The sequence below is a fragment of the Plutella xylostella genome, chromosome 9, assembly GCF_932276165.1.
Source record: "Plutella xylostella chromosome 9, ilPluXylo3.1, whole genome shotgun sequence".
Taxonomy (NCBI): domain Eukaryota; kingdom Metazoa; phylum Arthropoda; class Insecta; order Lepidoptera; family Plutellidae; genus Plutella; species Plutella xylostella.
Window position 1 is genome coordinate 3,938,166 of NC_063989.1, and position 14,533 is coordinate 3,952,698.

Here is a 14,533-nt window from a genome sequence, read left to right on the forward strand (position 1 = left end):
ATACAAATAGCGAGGTTATATGTCTATGCCCTCCTATATAAAATTACCGGAGTCCAGTCGGTCTCCTGCCAGTAGACGGGGCAGGGGATGCGGTTGCAGGGCCGCGCGGCCGCCGGGCGCTCCGCGGGGCACAGCGCCGGCGACACTTGCTGCTTCATCAGCTCCAGCTGAGACGTCAATCTGAGGAGTTGAGGACGTATTCAAGCAATTCAATTATAAATTCAAAGTGCTTCAGTCAGATCTGGGGCGGGAGGATTATTGTAAATACTATCTATCTATTCAGTAGTATTGGTAGTACTCACTTATATAGATTTACGAGTGCTCAGGCTAGCTGCTTAGTTAAATAATATTGGACGATGAGAGAAGATATTATACATTTTTATAAAAAGGCGGCCTTATCTCTTAAATCTCTACCAGGAGATGACTTTTAACAACACTACGGTGATTCAAAAAACTACGAGATGCATGGTTTCGTTAGGGCGTGATTTTGTTAAAATAACTTATGTCAATATACTTATTGACATAAATTATTCGTTAGTTACATTGGTCTACTGACCTAACTTACGTAACAACGCATTTAAAATATACTTGTAGGTACTCAAATGTAAAGAAAGCATTCACATGCTAAACCGATTAACTTACCCAAATTCTCGATGTTATACAAAATATGAACGGAAACTTTATGAAAGCGTTCGTAATTACTTTTCAGAGGAACAGCTCACTCGCTTGGCACATGTTTAAATTGTTGGCTAAATACTTGTGTGTGATCTGGAGTTGTGTGATCTGCATTCAGCGGGGGACGTTACCGGCTCACCGTTCAGAACAACTTCCAGAGGCAAGTATGGAACTTCTTAATCCAATCAGCTTTCTGATTGTTCCCAACTTCGCAGTCGTGATATGATTCTCATGGAATGTAATTAGTTTTGTTGAGCACACGTGTGTTTCTTGGTGAATTTCATTATAGGTACTGGCGAAATGAGATTGTTAACTAAACCTTTTAGTATTCATAACTTCGTAGGTGCAAAGCGGAAAGGAGATGACATTGAGAGCATTGAGATGATGTCTCCATATTTCAGCCGCTCGGGCTAATTTACTGAAAGTTTGTAAGTACATTATTGGGCACCCATGTAGCCTTTCATTCAGCGCAATACTCTTTACTGTGGTTTGTGAAGTATCTTTAAAGTTCTACGAATACATAGACCTGAATTATAAGCACTAACGCCTGAAACATTTCACATTGTATGTAATACTAGCTGTTCCCACGAGCTTCACTCCGGCTTAAAAAGTTTTACCGTGGGAATATCGGGATAAAAAAGTTCCCTATGTGTTAATACAGGGTGCCAGCTAACTCCATACCAATTTTAGTTAAAATCGGTTCAGCCGTTTTGACGTGAAGAAGTAACAAACATACACACATACTCACAAATTAAACTTTCGCAGTAAGTACCGCAAGTAATATACCTACCTGAGATCCTGAGGCACGCAGTACAGCTGCCTCTCCTGGACGCCTTCATCACCGCAGGTCTGACTGCACTCCTCCCACTCGCCAGGAGACCAGGAGAACTCGCATCTGACGAATAAACAAAATTACATCATAGCAAAAAAAACTCTTAGATAGCCGTGGAGTTTTAAAATCTGTTTATGTTGAACTTCGTCTAAAGTCCATAATCGAAAATATGTATTATATATTACGCCTACGTAAGCATACTTTAAGGTCTCAAATTTGTCTAAAATATTAATTAAATGTCGTAAAGGGTTAACCAGGTGGCAAATTGTTGGCAAAAGTATTTCACGTATTCGATCTCGGAGCTGAAAGTAGCGGCGAGTTCCAGCCGTTTGTCTGAATATTTAACCAGCCCCAGTATTTACAGCATGCGGGCTATCAGCTCGCTAATCTTCATTAATTATTAAAATTCACTGAAACCATTAAGTTAATGAAGCCACATGAGTTGAGTGTTTCATTAAAATTTCAATAAACGCTGCTGTAAGTATTACTTCGGTGACTATATTATGTATAAGTAATAAGTATACACTGCTATTTCCAATTTTGAAGCTTCATATTCTGATGGTTGGTTGTGTTTACACAGTTTGTTAAATATACATGTTTTTGTAGTATATGGAAATTATATGAGTATAAGTAAGTACTTATCTATAATAATTAATAATAAAATGGGTATGTATGTAATGAGTTTATAACAGTATATAGCGTCGCTCGTAGCACGTACGTTATAAAAACAGTAGGCTGAGTGAAATTACCTCTTTACGGATTACATACCCTTTTAGCAGTGCCCCTAAAACGCGTAGGGTTATAAATACCCTCCATTGCCAAATGTAACCCTCCTTTTTGCTTTACCGTAGTCGGGTAATTTATACAAAATTACCTTTGTCTCAATGTAGGTTGAATCTAGCTAGACTTCAACCACAGTTTGTCTAATGAACTGCGAAGTTGCGAGCGTGGCAGTAGGTCTATATTATATTAAACAACTCAGAACTATGCCATCAACAGTTATTGGGCTCTCGGGAAGGATAGGTACAAACATAACGCCGGGTTGACTCACTCGTTAGGTGAAGTTTGACAAGGTTAGGCTACCAGTTCCTGCTATATTTAGACCTAAGTTACAACCCACACCACTGAAATTTATATATAAATAGACTAGGCTTTTCTGGGTAAAACAATCCGAATTGAAAGTTAGAGAGGTGTGTGAAGTTAGCAGCCTAAAGTTAGCAGCCCTTGAATACTCGACCAAATAAAGATGGTCACTTCAGTCAATGCATACTTTCTCAATAAAAACACGTAAAAAGCCCCAAAAACATTGGGATAATAATGCTAGGGATTTATATAAACACTATAATATGTTCTAAAATAAATAAATACTAAAAAATTAGACGTTTACTTACTGACGCTCTTGTTGGTTAATGGATATTTTGTATGGGGGCACCAAGATGCTATAGACCTGCCCGCATCTCACCTGGTTTATTATGTGTGTTATGTCATTAGAAAACACTGACAGAAGTTTCATCAACATTGAAACGGTATAGCAGGTGTCCATGAGCCATTTTATGACAGATTTTGGGTGAAAAATTGACAATATTTCACGAATATTCAAGTTTGCAGGTGGAACCTGAAGACATTGAGATGCAAATAATAGTTCATATGAAAGGTATTATTAATACTTAGAAACGGTTTTCAGCAATTTCAGATTAAATGACTTTTGGTGAATATTCAAGAAGAACATCAAAAAATAAAACTTAGCAGCCCAAGATTAACATTTTGTAAGGGGGCGACAAGATGCTATAGACCTGCCCGCATCTCACCTTGTTTATTATGTGTGTTGTGTCATTAGAAAACACTGACAGAAGTTTCATCAACATTGAAACGGTACAGCAGGTGTCCAGGAGCCATTTTCTGACAGATTTTGGGTGAAAAATTGATAATATTTCACCAATATTCAAGTTTGCAGGTGGAACCTGAAGAGATTCAGCTGCAAATGATAGTTCATATGAAAGGTATTATTAATACCTAGAAATAGTTTTCAGCAATTTCAAATTAAATGACTTTTGCTGAATATACAAGAAGAAAATGAAAAAATAAAACTTAGCAGCCCAAGACTAACATTTTGTATGGGGGCACCAAGATGCTATAGACCTGCCCGCATCTCACCTGGTTTATTATGTATGTTGTGTCATAAGAAACTACTGACAGAAGTTTCATCAACATTGAAACGGTATAGCAGGTGTCCAGGAGCCATTTTATGACAGATTTTGGGTGAAAAATTGATATTATTTCACGATAATTCAAGTTTGCAGGTGGAACCTGAAGAGATACAGCTGCTAATGATAGTTCATATGAAAGGTATTATAAATACTTAGAAACGGTTTTCAGCTATTTCAGATTAAATGATTTATGCTGACTTTTCAAGGAGAAGATCAAAAAATAAAACTTAGCTGCCCAAGATTAACATTTTGTATGGGGGCACCAAGATGCTATAGACCTGCCGGCATCTCACCTGGTTTTTTATGTGTGTTGTGTCATTAGAAAACACTGACAGAAGTTTCATCAACATTGAAACGGTATAGCAGGTGTCCAGGAGCCATTTTAAGACAGATTTTGGGTGAAAAATTGATATTATTTCACAAAAATTCAAGTTTGCAGATGGAACCTGAAGAGATACAGCTGCAAATGATAGTTCATATGGAAGATATTATTAATACCTAGAAACGGTTTTCAGCAATTTCAGATTAAATGACTTTTGGTGAATATTCAAGGAGAACATCAAAAAATAAAACTTAGCAGCCCAAGATTAACATTTTGTATGGGGGCACCAAGATGCTATAGACCTGCCCGCATCTCACCTGGTTTATTATGTGTGTTGTGTCATAAGAAAACACTGACAGAAGTTTCAACAACATTGAAACGGTATAGCAGGTGTCCAGGAGCCACTTTCTGACAGATTTTGGGTGAAAAATTGACAATATTTCACGAATATTCAAGTTTGCAGGTGGAACCTGAAGAGATTCAGCTGCAAATTGTAGTTCATATGATAGGTATTATTAATACCTAGAAACTGTTTCCAGCAATTACAGATTAAATGACTTTTGATGAATATTCAAGAAGAAAATGAAAAAATAAAACTTAGCAGCCCAAGACTAACATTTTGTATGGGGGCACCAACATGCTATAGACCTGCCCGCATATCACCTGGTTTTTTATGTGTGGTGTGTCATAAGAAACCACTGACAGAAGTTTCATCAACATTGAAACGGTATAGCAGGTGTCCAGGAGCCACTTTCTGACAGATTTTGGGTGAAAAATTGATATTATTTCACGATAATTCAAGTTTGCAGGTGGAACCTGTAGAGATACAGCTGCTAATGATAGTTCATATGAAAGGTATTATTAATACTTAGAAACGGTTTTCAGCTATTTCAGATTAAATGATTTATGCTGACTATTCAAGGAGAAGATCAAAAAATAAAACTTAGCTGCCCAAGATTAACATTTTGTATGGGGGCACCAAGATGCTATAGACCTGCCCGCATCTCACCTGGTTAATTATGTGTGTTGTGTCATAAGAAAACACTGACAGAAGTTTCATCAACATTGAAACGGTATAGCAGGTGTCCAGGAGCCATTTTAAGACAGATTTTGGGTGAAAAATTGATATTATTTCACGAAAATTCAAGTTTGCAGATGGAACCTGAAGAGATACAGCTGCAAATGATAGTTCATATGAAAGATATTATTAATACCTAGAAATAGTTTTCAGCAATTTCAGATTAAATGACTTTTGGTGAATATTCAAGGAGAACATCAAAAAATAAAACTTAGCAGCCCAAGATTAACATTTTGTATGGGGGCACCAAGATGCTATAGACCTGCCCGCATCTCACCTGGTTTATTATGTGTGTTGTGTCATAAGAAAACACTGACAGAAGTTTCATCAACATTGAAACGGTATAGCAGGTGTCCAGGAGCCACTTTCTGACAGATTTTGGGTGAAAAATTGACAATATTTCACGAATATTCAAGTTTGCAGGTGGAACCTGAAGAGATTCAGCTGCAAATTGTAGTTCATATGATAGGTATTATTAATACCTAGAAACTGTTTCCAGCAATTACAGATTAAATGACTTTTGATGAATATTCAAGAAGAAAATGAAAAAATAAAACTTGCAGCCCAAGACTAACATTTTGTATGGGGGCACCAAGATGCTATAGACCTGCCCGCATCTCCCCTGGGTTTTTATGTGTGTTGTGTCATAAGAAAACACTGACAGAAGTTTCATCAACATTGAAACGGTATAGCAGGTGTCCAGGAGCCACTTTCTGACAGATTTTGGGTAAAAAATTGACAATATTTCACGAATATTCAAGTTTGCAGGTGGAACCTGAAGAGATTCAGCTGCAAATTATAGTTTATATGAAAGGTATTATTTATACCTAGAAACGGTTTTTAGCAATTTCAGATTAAATGACTTTTGCTGTCTATTCAAGGAGAAGATCAAAAAATAAAACTTAGCTGCCCAAGATTAACATTTTGTATGGGGGCACCAACATGCTATAGACCTGCCCGCATATCACCTGGTTTTTTATGTGTGGTGTGTAATAAGAAACCACTGACAGAAGTTTCATCAACATTGAAACGGTATAGCAGGTGTCCAGGAGCCATTTTATGACAGATTTTGGGTGAAAAATTGATATTATTTCACGATAATTCAAGTTTGCAGGTGGAACCTGAAGAGATACAGCTGCTAATGATAGTTCATATGAAAGGTATTATTAATACTTAGAAACGATTTTCAGCTATTTCAGATTAAATGATTTATGCTGACTATTCAAGGAGAAGATCAAAAAATAAAACTTAGCTGCCCAAGATTAACATTTTGTATGGGGGCACCAAGATGCTATAGACCTGCCCGCATCTCACCTGGTTTTTTATGTGTGTTGTGTCATAAGAAAACACTGACAGAAGTTTCATCAACATTGAAACGGTATAGCAGTTGTCCAGGAGCCATTTTAAGACAGATTTTGGGTGAAAAATGGACAATATTTCACGAATATTCAAGTTTGCAGGTGGAACCTGAAGATATTCAGCTGCAAATTATAGTTCATATGAAAGGTATTATTAATACCTAGAAACGGTTTTTAGCAATTTCAGATTAAATGACTTTTGCTGACTATTCAAGGAGAAGATCAAAAAATAAAACTTAGCTGCCCAAGATTAACATTTTGTATGGGGGCACCAAGATGCTATAGACCTGCCGGCATCTCACCTGGTTTTTTATGTGTGTTGTGTCATTAGAAAACACTGACAGAAGTTTCATCAACATTAAAACGGTATAGCAGGTGTCCAGGAGCCATTTTAAGACAGATTTTGGGTGAAAAATTGATATTATTTCACGAAAATTCAAGTTTGCAGATGGAACCTGAAGAGATACAGCTGCAAATGATAGTTCATATGAAAGATATTATTAATACCTAGAAACGGTTTTCAGCAATTTCAGATTAAATGACTTTTGGTGAATATTCAAGGAGAACATCAAAAAATAAAACTTAGCAGCCCAAGATTAACATTTTGTATGGGGGCACCAAGATGCTATAGACCTGCCCGCATCTCACCTGGTTTATTATGTGTGTTGTGTCATAAGAAAACACTGACAGAAGTTTCATCAACATTGAAACGGTATAGCAGGTGTCCAGGAGCCACTTTCTGACAGATTTTGGGTGAAAAATTTACAATATTTCACGAATATTCAAGTTTGCAGGTGGAACCTGAAGAGATTCAGCTGCAAATTGTAGTTCATATGATAGGTATTATTAATACCTAGAAACTGTTTCCAGCAATTACAGATTAAATGACTTTTGATTTATATTCAAGAAGAAAATGAAAAAATAAAACTTAGCAGCCCAAGACTAACATTTTGTATGGGGGCACCAAGATGCTATAGACCTGCCCGCATCTCCCCTGGGTTTTTATGTGTGTTGTGTCATAAGAAAACACTGACAGAAGTTTCATCAACATTGAAACGGTATAGCAGGTGTCCAGGAGCCACTTTCTGACAGATTTTGGGTGAAAAATTGACAATATTTCACGAATATTCAAGTTTGCAGGTAGAACCTGAAGAGATTCAGCTGCAAATTGTAGTTCATTTGATAGGTATTATTAATACCTAGAAACCGTTTTCAGCAATTACTGATTGAATGACTTTTGATGAATATTCAAGAAGAAAATGAAAAAATAAAACTTAGCAGCCCAAGACTAACATTTTGTATGGGGGCACCAAGATGCTATAGACCTGCCCGCATCTCACCTGGTTTTTTATGTGTGTTGTGTCATAAGAAAACACTGACAGAAGTTTCATCAACATTGAAACGGTATAGCAGGTGTCCAGGAGCCATTTTAAGACAGATTTTGGGTGAAAAATTGACAATATTTCACGAATATTCAAGTTTGCAGGTGGAACCTGAAGAGATCCAGCTGCAAATTATAGTTCATATGAAAGGTATTATTTATACCTAGAAACGGTTTTTAGCAATTTCAGATTAAATGACTTTTGCTGTCTATTCAAGGAGAAGATCAAAAAATAAAACTTAGCTGCCCAAGATTAACATTTTGTATGGGGGCACCAACATGCTATAGACCTGCCCGCATATCACCTGGTTTTTTATGTGTGGTGTGTAATAAGAAACCACTGACAGAAGTTTCATCAACATTGAAACGGTATAGCAGGTGTCCAGGAGCCATTTTATGACAGATTTTGGGTGAAAAATTGATATTATTTCACGATAATTCAAGTTTGCAGGTGGAACCTGAAGAGATACAGCTGCTAATGATAGTTCATATGATAGGTATTATTAATACTTAGAAACGGTTTTCAGCTATTTCAGATTAAATGATTTATGCTGACTATTCAAGGAGAAGATCAAAAAATAAAACTTAGCTGCCCAAGATTAACATTTTGTATGGGGGCACCAAGATGCTATAGACCTGCCCGCATCTCACCTGGTTTTTTATGTGTGTTGTGTCATAAGAAAACACTGACAGAAGTTTCATCAACATTGAAACGGTATAGCAGTTGTCCAGGAGCCATTTTAAGACAGATTTTGGGTGAAAAATTGACAATATTTCACGAATATTCAAGTTTGCAGGTGGAACCTGAAGAGATTCAGCTGCAAATTATAGTTCATATGAAAGGTATTATTAATACCTAGAAACGATTTTTAGCAATTTCAGATTAAATGACTTTTGCTGACTATTCAAGGAGAAGATCAAAAAATAAAACTTAGCTGCCCAAGATTAACATTTTGTATGGGGGCACCAACATGCTATAGACCTGCCCGCATATCACCTGGTTTTTTATGTGTGGTGTGTAATAAGAAACCACTGACAGAAGTTTCATCAACATTGAAACGGTATAGCAGGTGTCCAGGAGCCATTTTATGACAGATTTTGGGTGAAAAATTTATATTATTTCACGAAAATTCAAGTTTGCAGATGGAACCTGAAGAGATACAGCTGCAAATGATAGTTCATATGAAAGATATTATTAATACCTAGAAAAGGCTATCAGCAATTTCAGATAAAATGACTTTTGGTGAATATTCAAGGAGAACATCAAAAAATAAAACTTAGCAGCCCAAGATTAACATTTTGTATGGGGGCACCAAGATGCTATAGACCTGCCCGCATCTCACCTGGTTTTTTATGTGTGTTGTGTCATAAGAAAACACTGACAGAAGTTTCATCAACATTGAAACGGTATAGCAGGTGTCCAGGAGCCACTTTCTGACAGATTTTGGGTGAAAAATTGACAATTTTTCACGAATATTCAAGTTTGCAGGTGGAACCTGAAGAGATTTAGCTGCAAATTGTAGTTCATATGATAGGTATTATTAATACCTAGAAACAATTTTCAGCAATTACAGATTGAATGACTTTTGATGAATATTCCAGAAGAAAATGAAAAAATAAAACTTAGCAGCCCAAGACTAACATTTTGTATGGGGGCACCAAGATGCTATAGACCTGCCCGCATCTCACCTGGTTTTTTATGTGTGTTGTGTCATAAGAAAACACTGACAGAAGTTTCATCAACATTAAAACGGTATAGCAGGTGTCCAGGAGCCATTTTATGACAGATTTTGGGTGAAAAATTGATAATATTTCACGAATATTCAAGTTTGCACGTGGATCCTGAAGAGATTCAGCTGCAAATGATAGTTTATATGAAAGGTATTATTAATACCTAGAAATGGTTTTCAGCAATTTCAGATTCAATGACTTTTGATGAATATTCAAGAAGAAAATGAAAAAATAAAACTTAGCAGCCCAAGACTGACATTTTGTATGGGGGCACCAAGATGCTATAGACCTGCCCGCATCTCACCTGGTTTATTATGTGTGTTGTGTCATTAGAAAACACTGACAGAAGTTTCATCAACATTGAAACGGTATAGCAGGTGTCCAGGAGCCATTTGCCTTGGGCTGCAAAGTTTTATGTTTTCATTTTCTTCTTGAATATTCAGCAGAAGTCATTTAATCTTAAATTGCTGAAAACCGTTTCTAGGTATTAATAATACCTTCCATATGAACAACAATTTGCAGCTGAATCTCTTCAGGTTCCACCTGCAAACTTAAATATTCGTGAAATATGTTCAATTTTTCACCCAAAATCTGTCATAAAATGGCTCCTGGACACCTGCTATACCGTTTCAATGTTGATGAAACTTCTGTAAATGTTTTCTTATGAAACGACACACATAATAAACCAGGTGAGATGAGGGCAGGTCTATAGCATCTTGGTGCCCCCATACAAAATGTTAATCTTGGGCTGCTAAGTTTTATTTTATCATTTTCTTCTTGAATCTTCAGCAAAAGTAATTTAATCTGAAATTGCTGAAAATCATTTCTAGGTATTAATAATACCTTTCATATGAACTATCATTTGCATCTCAATGTCTTCAGGTTCCACCTGCAAACTTGAATATTCGTGAAATATTGTCTATTTTTCACCCAAAATCTGTCATAAAATGGCTCATCGACACCTGCTATACCGTTTCAATGTTGATGAAACTTCTGTCAGTGTTTTCTAATGACATAACACACATAATAAACCAGGTGAGATGCGGGCAGGTCTATAGCATCTTGGTGCCCCCATACAAAATAATAGTCTTGGGCTGCTAAGTTTTATTTTTTCATTTTCTTCTTGAATATTCAGCAAAAGTCATTTAATCTGAAATTGCTGAAAACCGTTTCTAAGTATTAATAATACCTTTCATATAAACTATCATTTGCAGCTGTATCTCTTCAGGTTCCACCTGCAAACTTGAATTTTCGTTAAATAATATCAATTTTTCACCCAAAATCTGTCATAAAATGGCTCCTGGACACCTGCTATACCGTTTCAATGTTGATGAAACTTCTGTCAGTGTTTTCTTATGACACAACACACATAATAAACCCGGTGAGATGCGGGCAGGTCTATAGCATCTTGGTGCCCCCATACAAAATGTTAGTCTTGGGCTGCTAAGTTTTATTTTTTCATTTTCTTCTGGAATAGTCATCAAAAGTCATTCAATCTGTAATTGCTGAAAATTGTTTCTAGGTATTAATAATACCTATCATATAAACTACAATATGCAGCTGAATCTCTTCAGGTTCCACCTGCAAACTTGAATATTCGTGAAATATTGTCAATTTTTCACCCAAAATCTGTCAGAAAGTGGCTCCTGGACACCTGCTATACCGTTTCAATGTTGATGAAACTTCTGTCAGTGTTTTCTTATGACACAACACACATAAAAAACCAGGTGAGATGCGGGCAGGTCTATAGCATCTTGGTGCCCCCATACAAAATGTTAATCTTGGGCTGCTAAGTTTTATTTTTTCATTTTCTTCTTGAATATTCAGCAAAAGTCATTTAATCTGAAATTGCTGAAAACTGTTTCTAGGTATTAATAATACCTTTCATATGAACTACAATTTGCAGCTGAATCTCTTCAGGTTCCACCTGCAAACTTGAATTTTCGTGAAATAATATCAATTTTTCACCCAAAATCTGTCATAAAATGGCTCCTGGACACCTGCTATACCGTTTCAATGTTAATGAAACTTCTATCAGTGTTTTCTAATGACACAACACACATAATAATCCAGGTGAGATGCGGGCAGGTCTATAGAATCTTGGTGCCCCCATACAAAATAATAGTCTCGGGCTGCTAAGTTTTATTTTTTCATTTTCTTCTTCAATATTCAGCAAAAGTCATTTAATCTGAAATTGCTGAAAAACGTTTCTAGGTATTAATAATACCTTTCATATAAACTATCATTTGCAGCTGTATCTCTTCAGGTTCCACCTGCAAACTTGAATTTTCGTTAAATAATATCAATTTTTCACCCAAAATCTGTCATAAAATGGCTCCTGGACACCTGCTATACCGTTTCAATGTTGATGAAACTTCTGTCAGTGTTTTCTTATGACACAACACACATAAAAAACCAGGTGAGATGCGGGCAGGTCTATAGCATCTTGGTGCCCCCATACAAAATGTTAGTCTTGGGCTGCTAAGTTTTATTTTTTCATTTTCTTCTTGAATATTCAGCAAAAGTCATTTAATCTGAAATTGCTGAAAACTGTTTCTAGGTATTAATAATACCTTTCATATGAACTACAATTTTCAGCTGAATCTCTTCAGGTTCCACCTGCAAACTTGAATTTTCGTGAAATAATATCAATTTTTCACCCAAAATCTGTCATAAAATGGCTCCTGGACACCTGCTATACCGTTTCAATGTTAATGAAACTTCTGTCAGTGTTTTCTAATGACACAACACACATAATAAACCAGGTGAAATGCGGGCAGGTCTATAGCATCTTGGTGCCCCCATACAAAATAATAGTCTTGGGCTGCTAAGTTTTATTTTTTCATTTTCTTCTTGAATATTCAGCAAAAGTCATTTAATCTGAAATTGCTGAAAACCGTTTCTAGGTATTAATAATACCTTTCATATAAACTATCATTTGCAGCTGTATCTCTTCAGGTTCCACCTGCAAACTTGAATTTTCGTTAAATAATATCAATTTTTCACCCAAAATCTGTCATAAAATGGCTCCTGGACACCTGCTATACCGTTTCAATGTTGATGAAACTTCTGTCAGTGTTTTCTTATGACACAACACACATAATAAACCAGGTGAGATGCGGGCAGGTCTATAGCATCTTGGTGCCCCCATACAAAATATCCATTAACCAACAAGAGCGTCAGTAAGTAAACGTCTAATTTTTTAGTATTTATTTATTTTAGAACATTTTATAGTGTTTACATAAATACCTAGCATTATTATCCCAATGTTTTGGGGCTTTTTACGTGTTTTAATTCATAAAGTATGCAATGACTGAAGTGACCATCTTAATTTGGTCGGGCATTCAAAGGCTGCTAACTTTAGGCTGCTAACTTCACGCAGGTAAGTTAGAGAGGCACTTTAAACTCTAACTACACTTGCATAGCTCATTTCATCCATGGGTGACCCATGAGTTTTTATATTGTTACATACAATCTGAGTGCGCCGCACCTGTGAGTATGACAAGGTTCGTAGACGGCGGGCTTGCAGGCGTGCTGCCGCGGGGAACACCTCTGTCTCACGAGGCGCACGCCGCCGCCGCACGACGCTGAGCACGGCCCGCGGATTACCCTCCTCCTAGAATCATAGAATAGAATATTACTTTATTAAATACCACATAAATCAGATATACAAAAACGTACTTACTTATAGGCTAGAAACAATGCACAATAGGCAGCCCTGTGACTGAGAGCAATCTCTTACAGGCAACCTTGTATATTGGAAGAAAACTCCCTTTTATTAGAATTCTTGAAAACAACGGTTATCTGCCAGCTGGCGGCCAATTCCGCCGGTATGGAGATGATATCCGTGGTCGAGATACTTTTTGAAATTTTATTACATTTCTGCGTTACGAGAAATTGCTTGTGAAATGTTTTTGAAACATAGCGGCAAGATATTTCCTTAGTGCATCGCAGAAAACCTTTCAGTAGCTCTATTTCTGGAAAGTTGCAGTTTCTTTTAGAAAGGACGGTCCGAGAGTATTTTTACTCTGGCACGGTTGACCATAAAATATAAATATGAAAGCTTTCAGTATAATGAATAGGTCCTACAATGTGTGCAAAATTTTACACATAGCGTATCCATCCTTCACAGAAATACTGTAGAGTGAAGGATGAAATTTGCCCTTGACCTAGTTCTGTGGCTCACCGACAAACCACCGTGTATTTCTGAAACAGCCCGCGTATTTACTGCATAATTTAGGTAAATCATATTTTCTGTTCCATGTACATTTTGCGACTGAAATTAATTAAATTTTAGAATAGTTTAATTTGACGCCTCTTTAAAACTGTATACCGTGTTCATTATGAATTTAGTTCGTTTTAATTTCAAAAGTGTTTAGGTTTATTACTAGTTACATTTTTCCCGTAACATATAAGAGTATTACCCAAAGCTCAATAAAAATACCTAAGGTATCGCGTCCTTATTCCGAGGTAAATCACAACATTTGAAAGTAAGTAAGAAAAATAAGCATTTGTAACCATCAATATTGATGTAAAATATTGTCTTCTGTAAGAATATACGTTAAATTTTATATTTCTTAACACAGATTCATTGATAACACATTAATTATACTTAAAAAAATATAATTTATTACACATGTCGATTTGCCCTAATACCGAGGTAGGATTATGGTTTCTTCCATATACCGAGGTAGCCTGTTCCATATTCCGAGTTAGTCCTGTCAGTGGCTCCATGAGTGTGGCCATGAACATAAGGAAATTACAATCGAAAATGTCGATATACTTTTTTAACCTTAAAGTACTCCAAATAAATTTAATTATTCTAAATAGTAGTTGAAAATAATGAAAAGAATTAAATACTCTCCATTTATATTGGTTTTCGTGATAATTTCTATTATTTATGTAACATTTTCATAATTCATTATTGCAACTGGTAACATTGGCTAGAA

The 14,533-nt window shown here is 36.2% G+C and overlaps 1 protein-coding gene across 1 annotated transcript in view; it reads right to left on the reverse strand.

Moving 5' to 3' along the window:
- The window catches only part of LOC125488965 (A disintegrin and metalloproteinase with thrombospondin motifs 3-like), a 30,703-nt gene that overhangs the window by 982 nt on the left and 15,188 nt on the right, over positions 1-14,533 (reverse strand). Inside the window, exons 6-8 of the mRNA XM_048623084.1 lie at positions 13,075-13,200; positions 1,466-1,570; positions 48-180 (exon numbers count right to left, since the gene is read on the reverse strand). Of these exons, the coding sequence (XP_048479041.1) occupies positions 48-180; positions 1,466-1,570; positions 13,075-13,200 (364 nt within the window). The remainder of the gene's footprint in view (positions 1-47; positions 181-1,465; positions 1,571-13,074; positions 13,201-14,533) is intronic.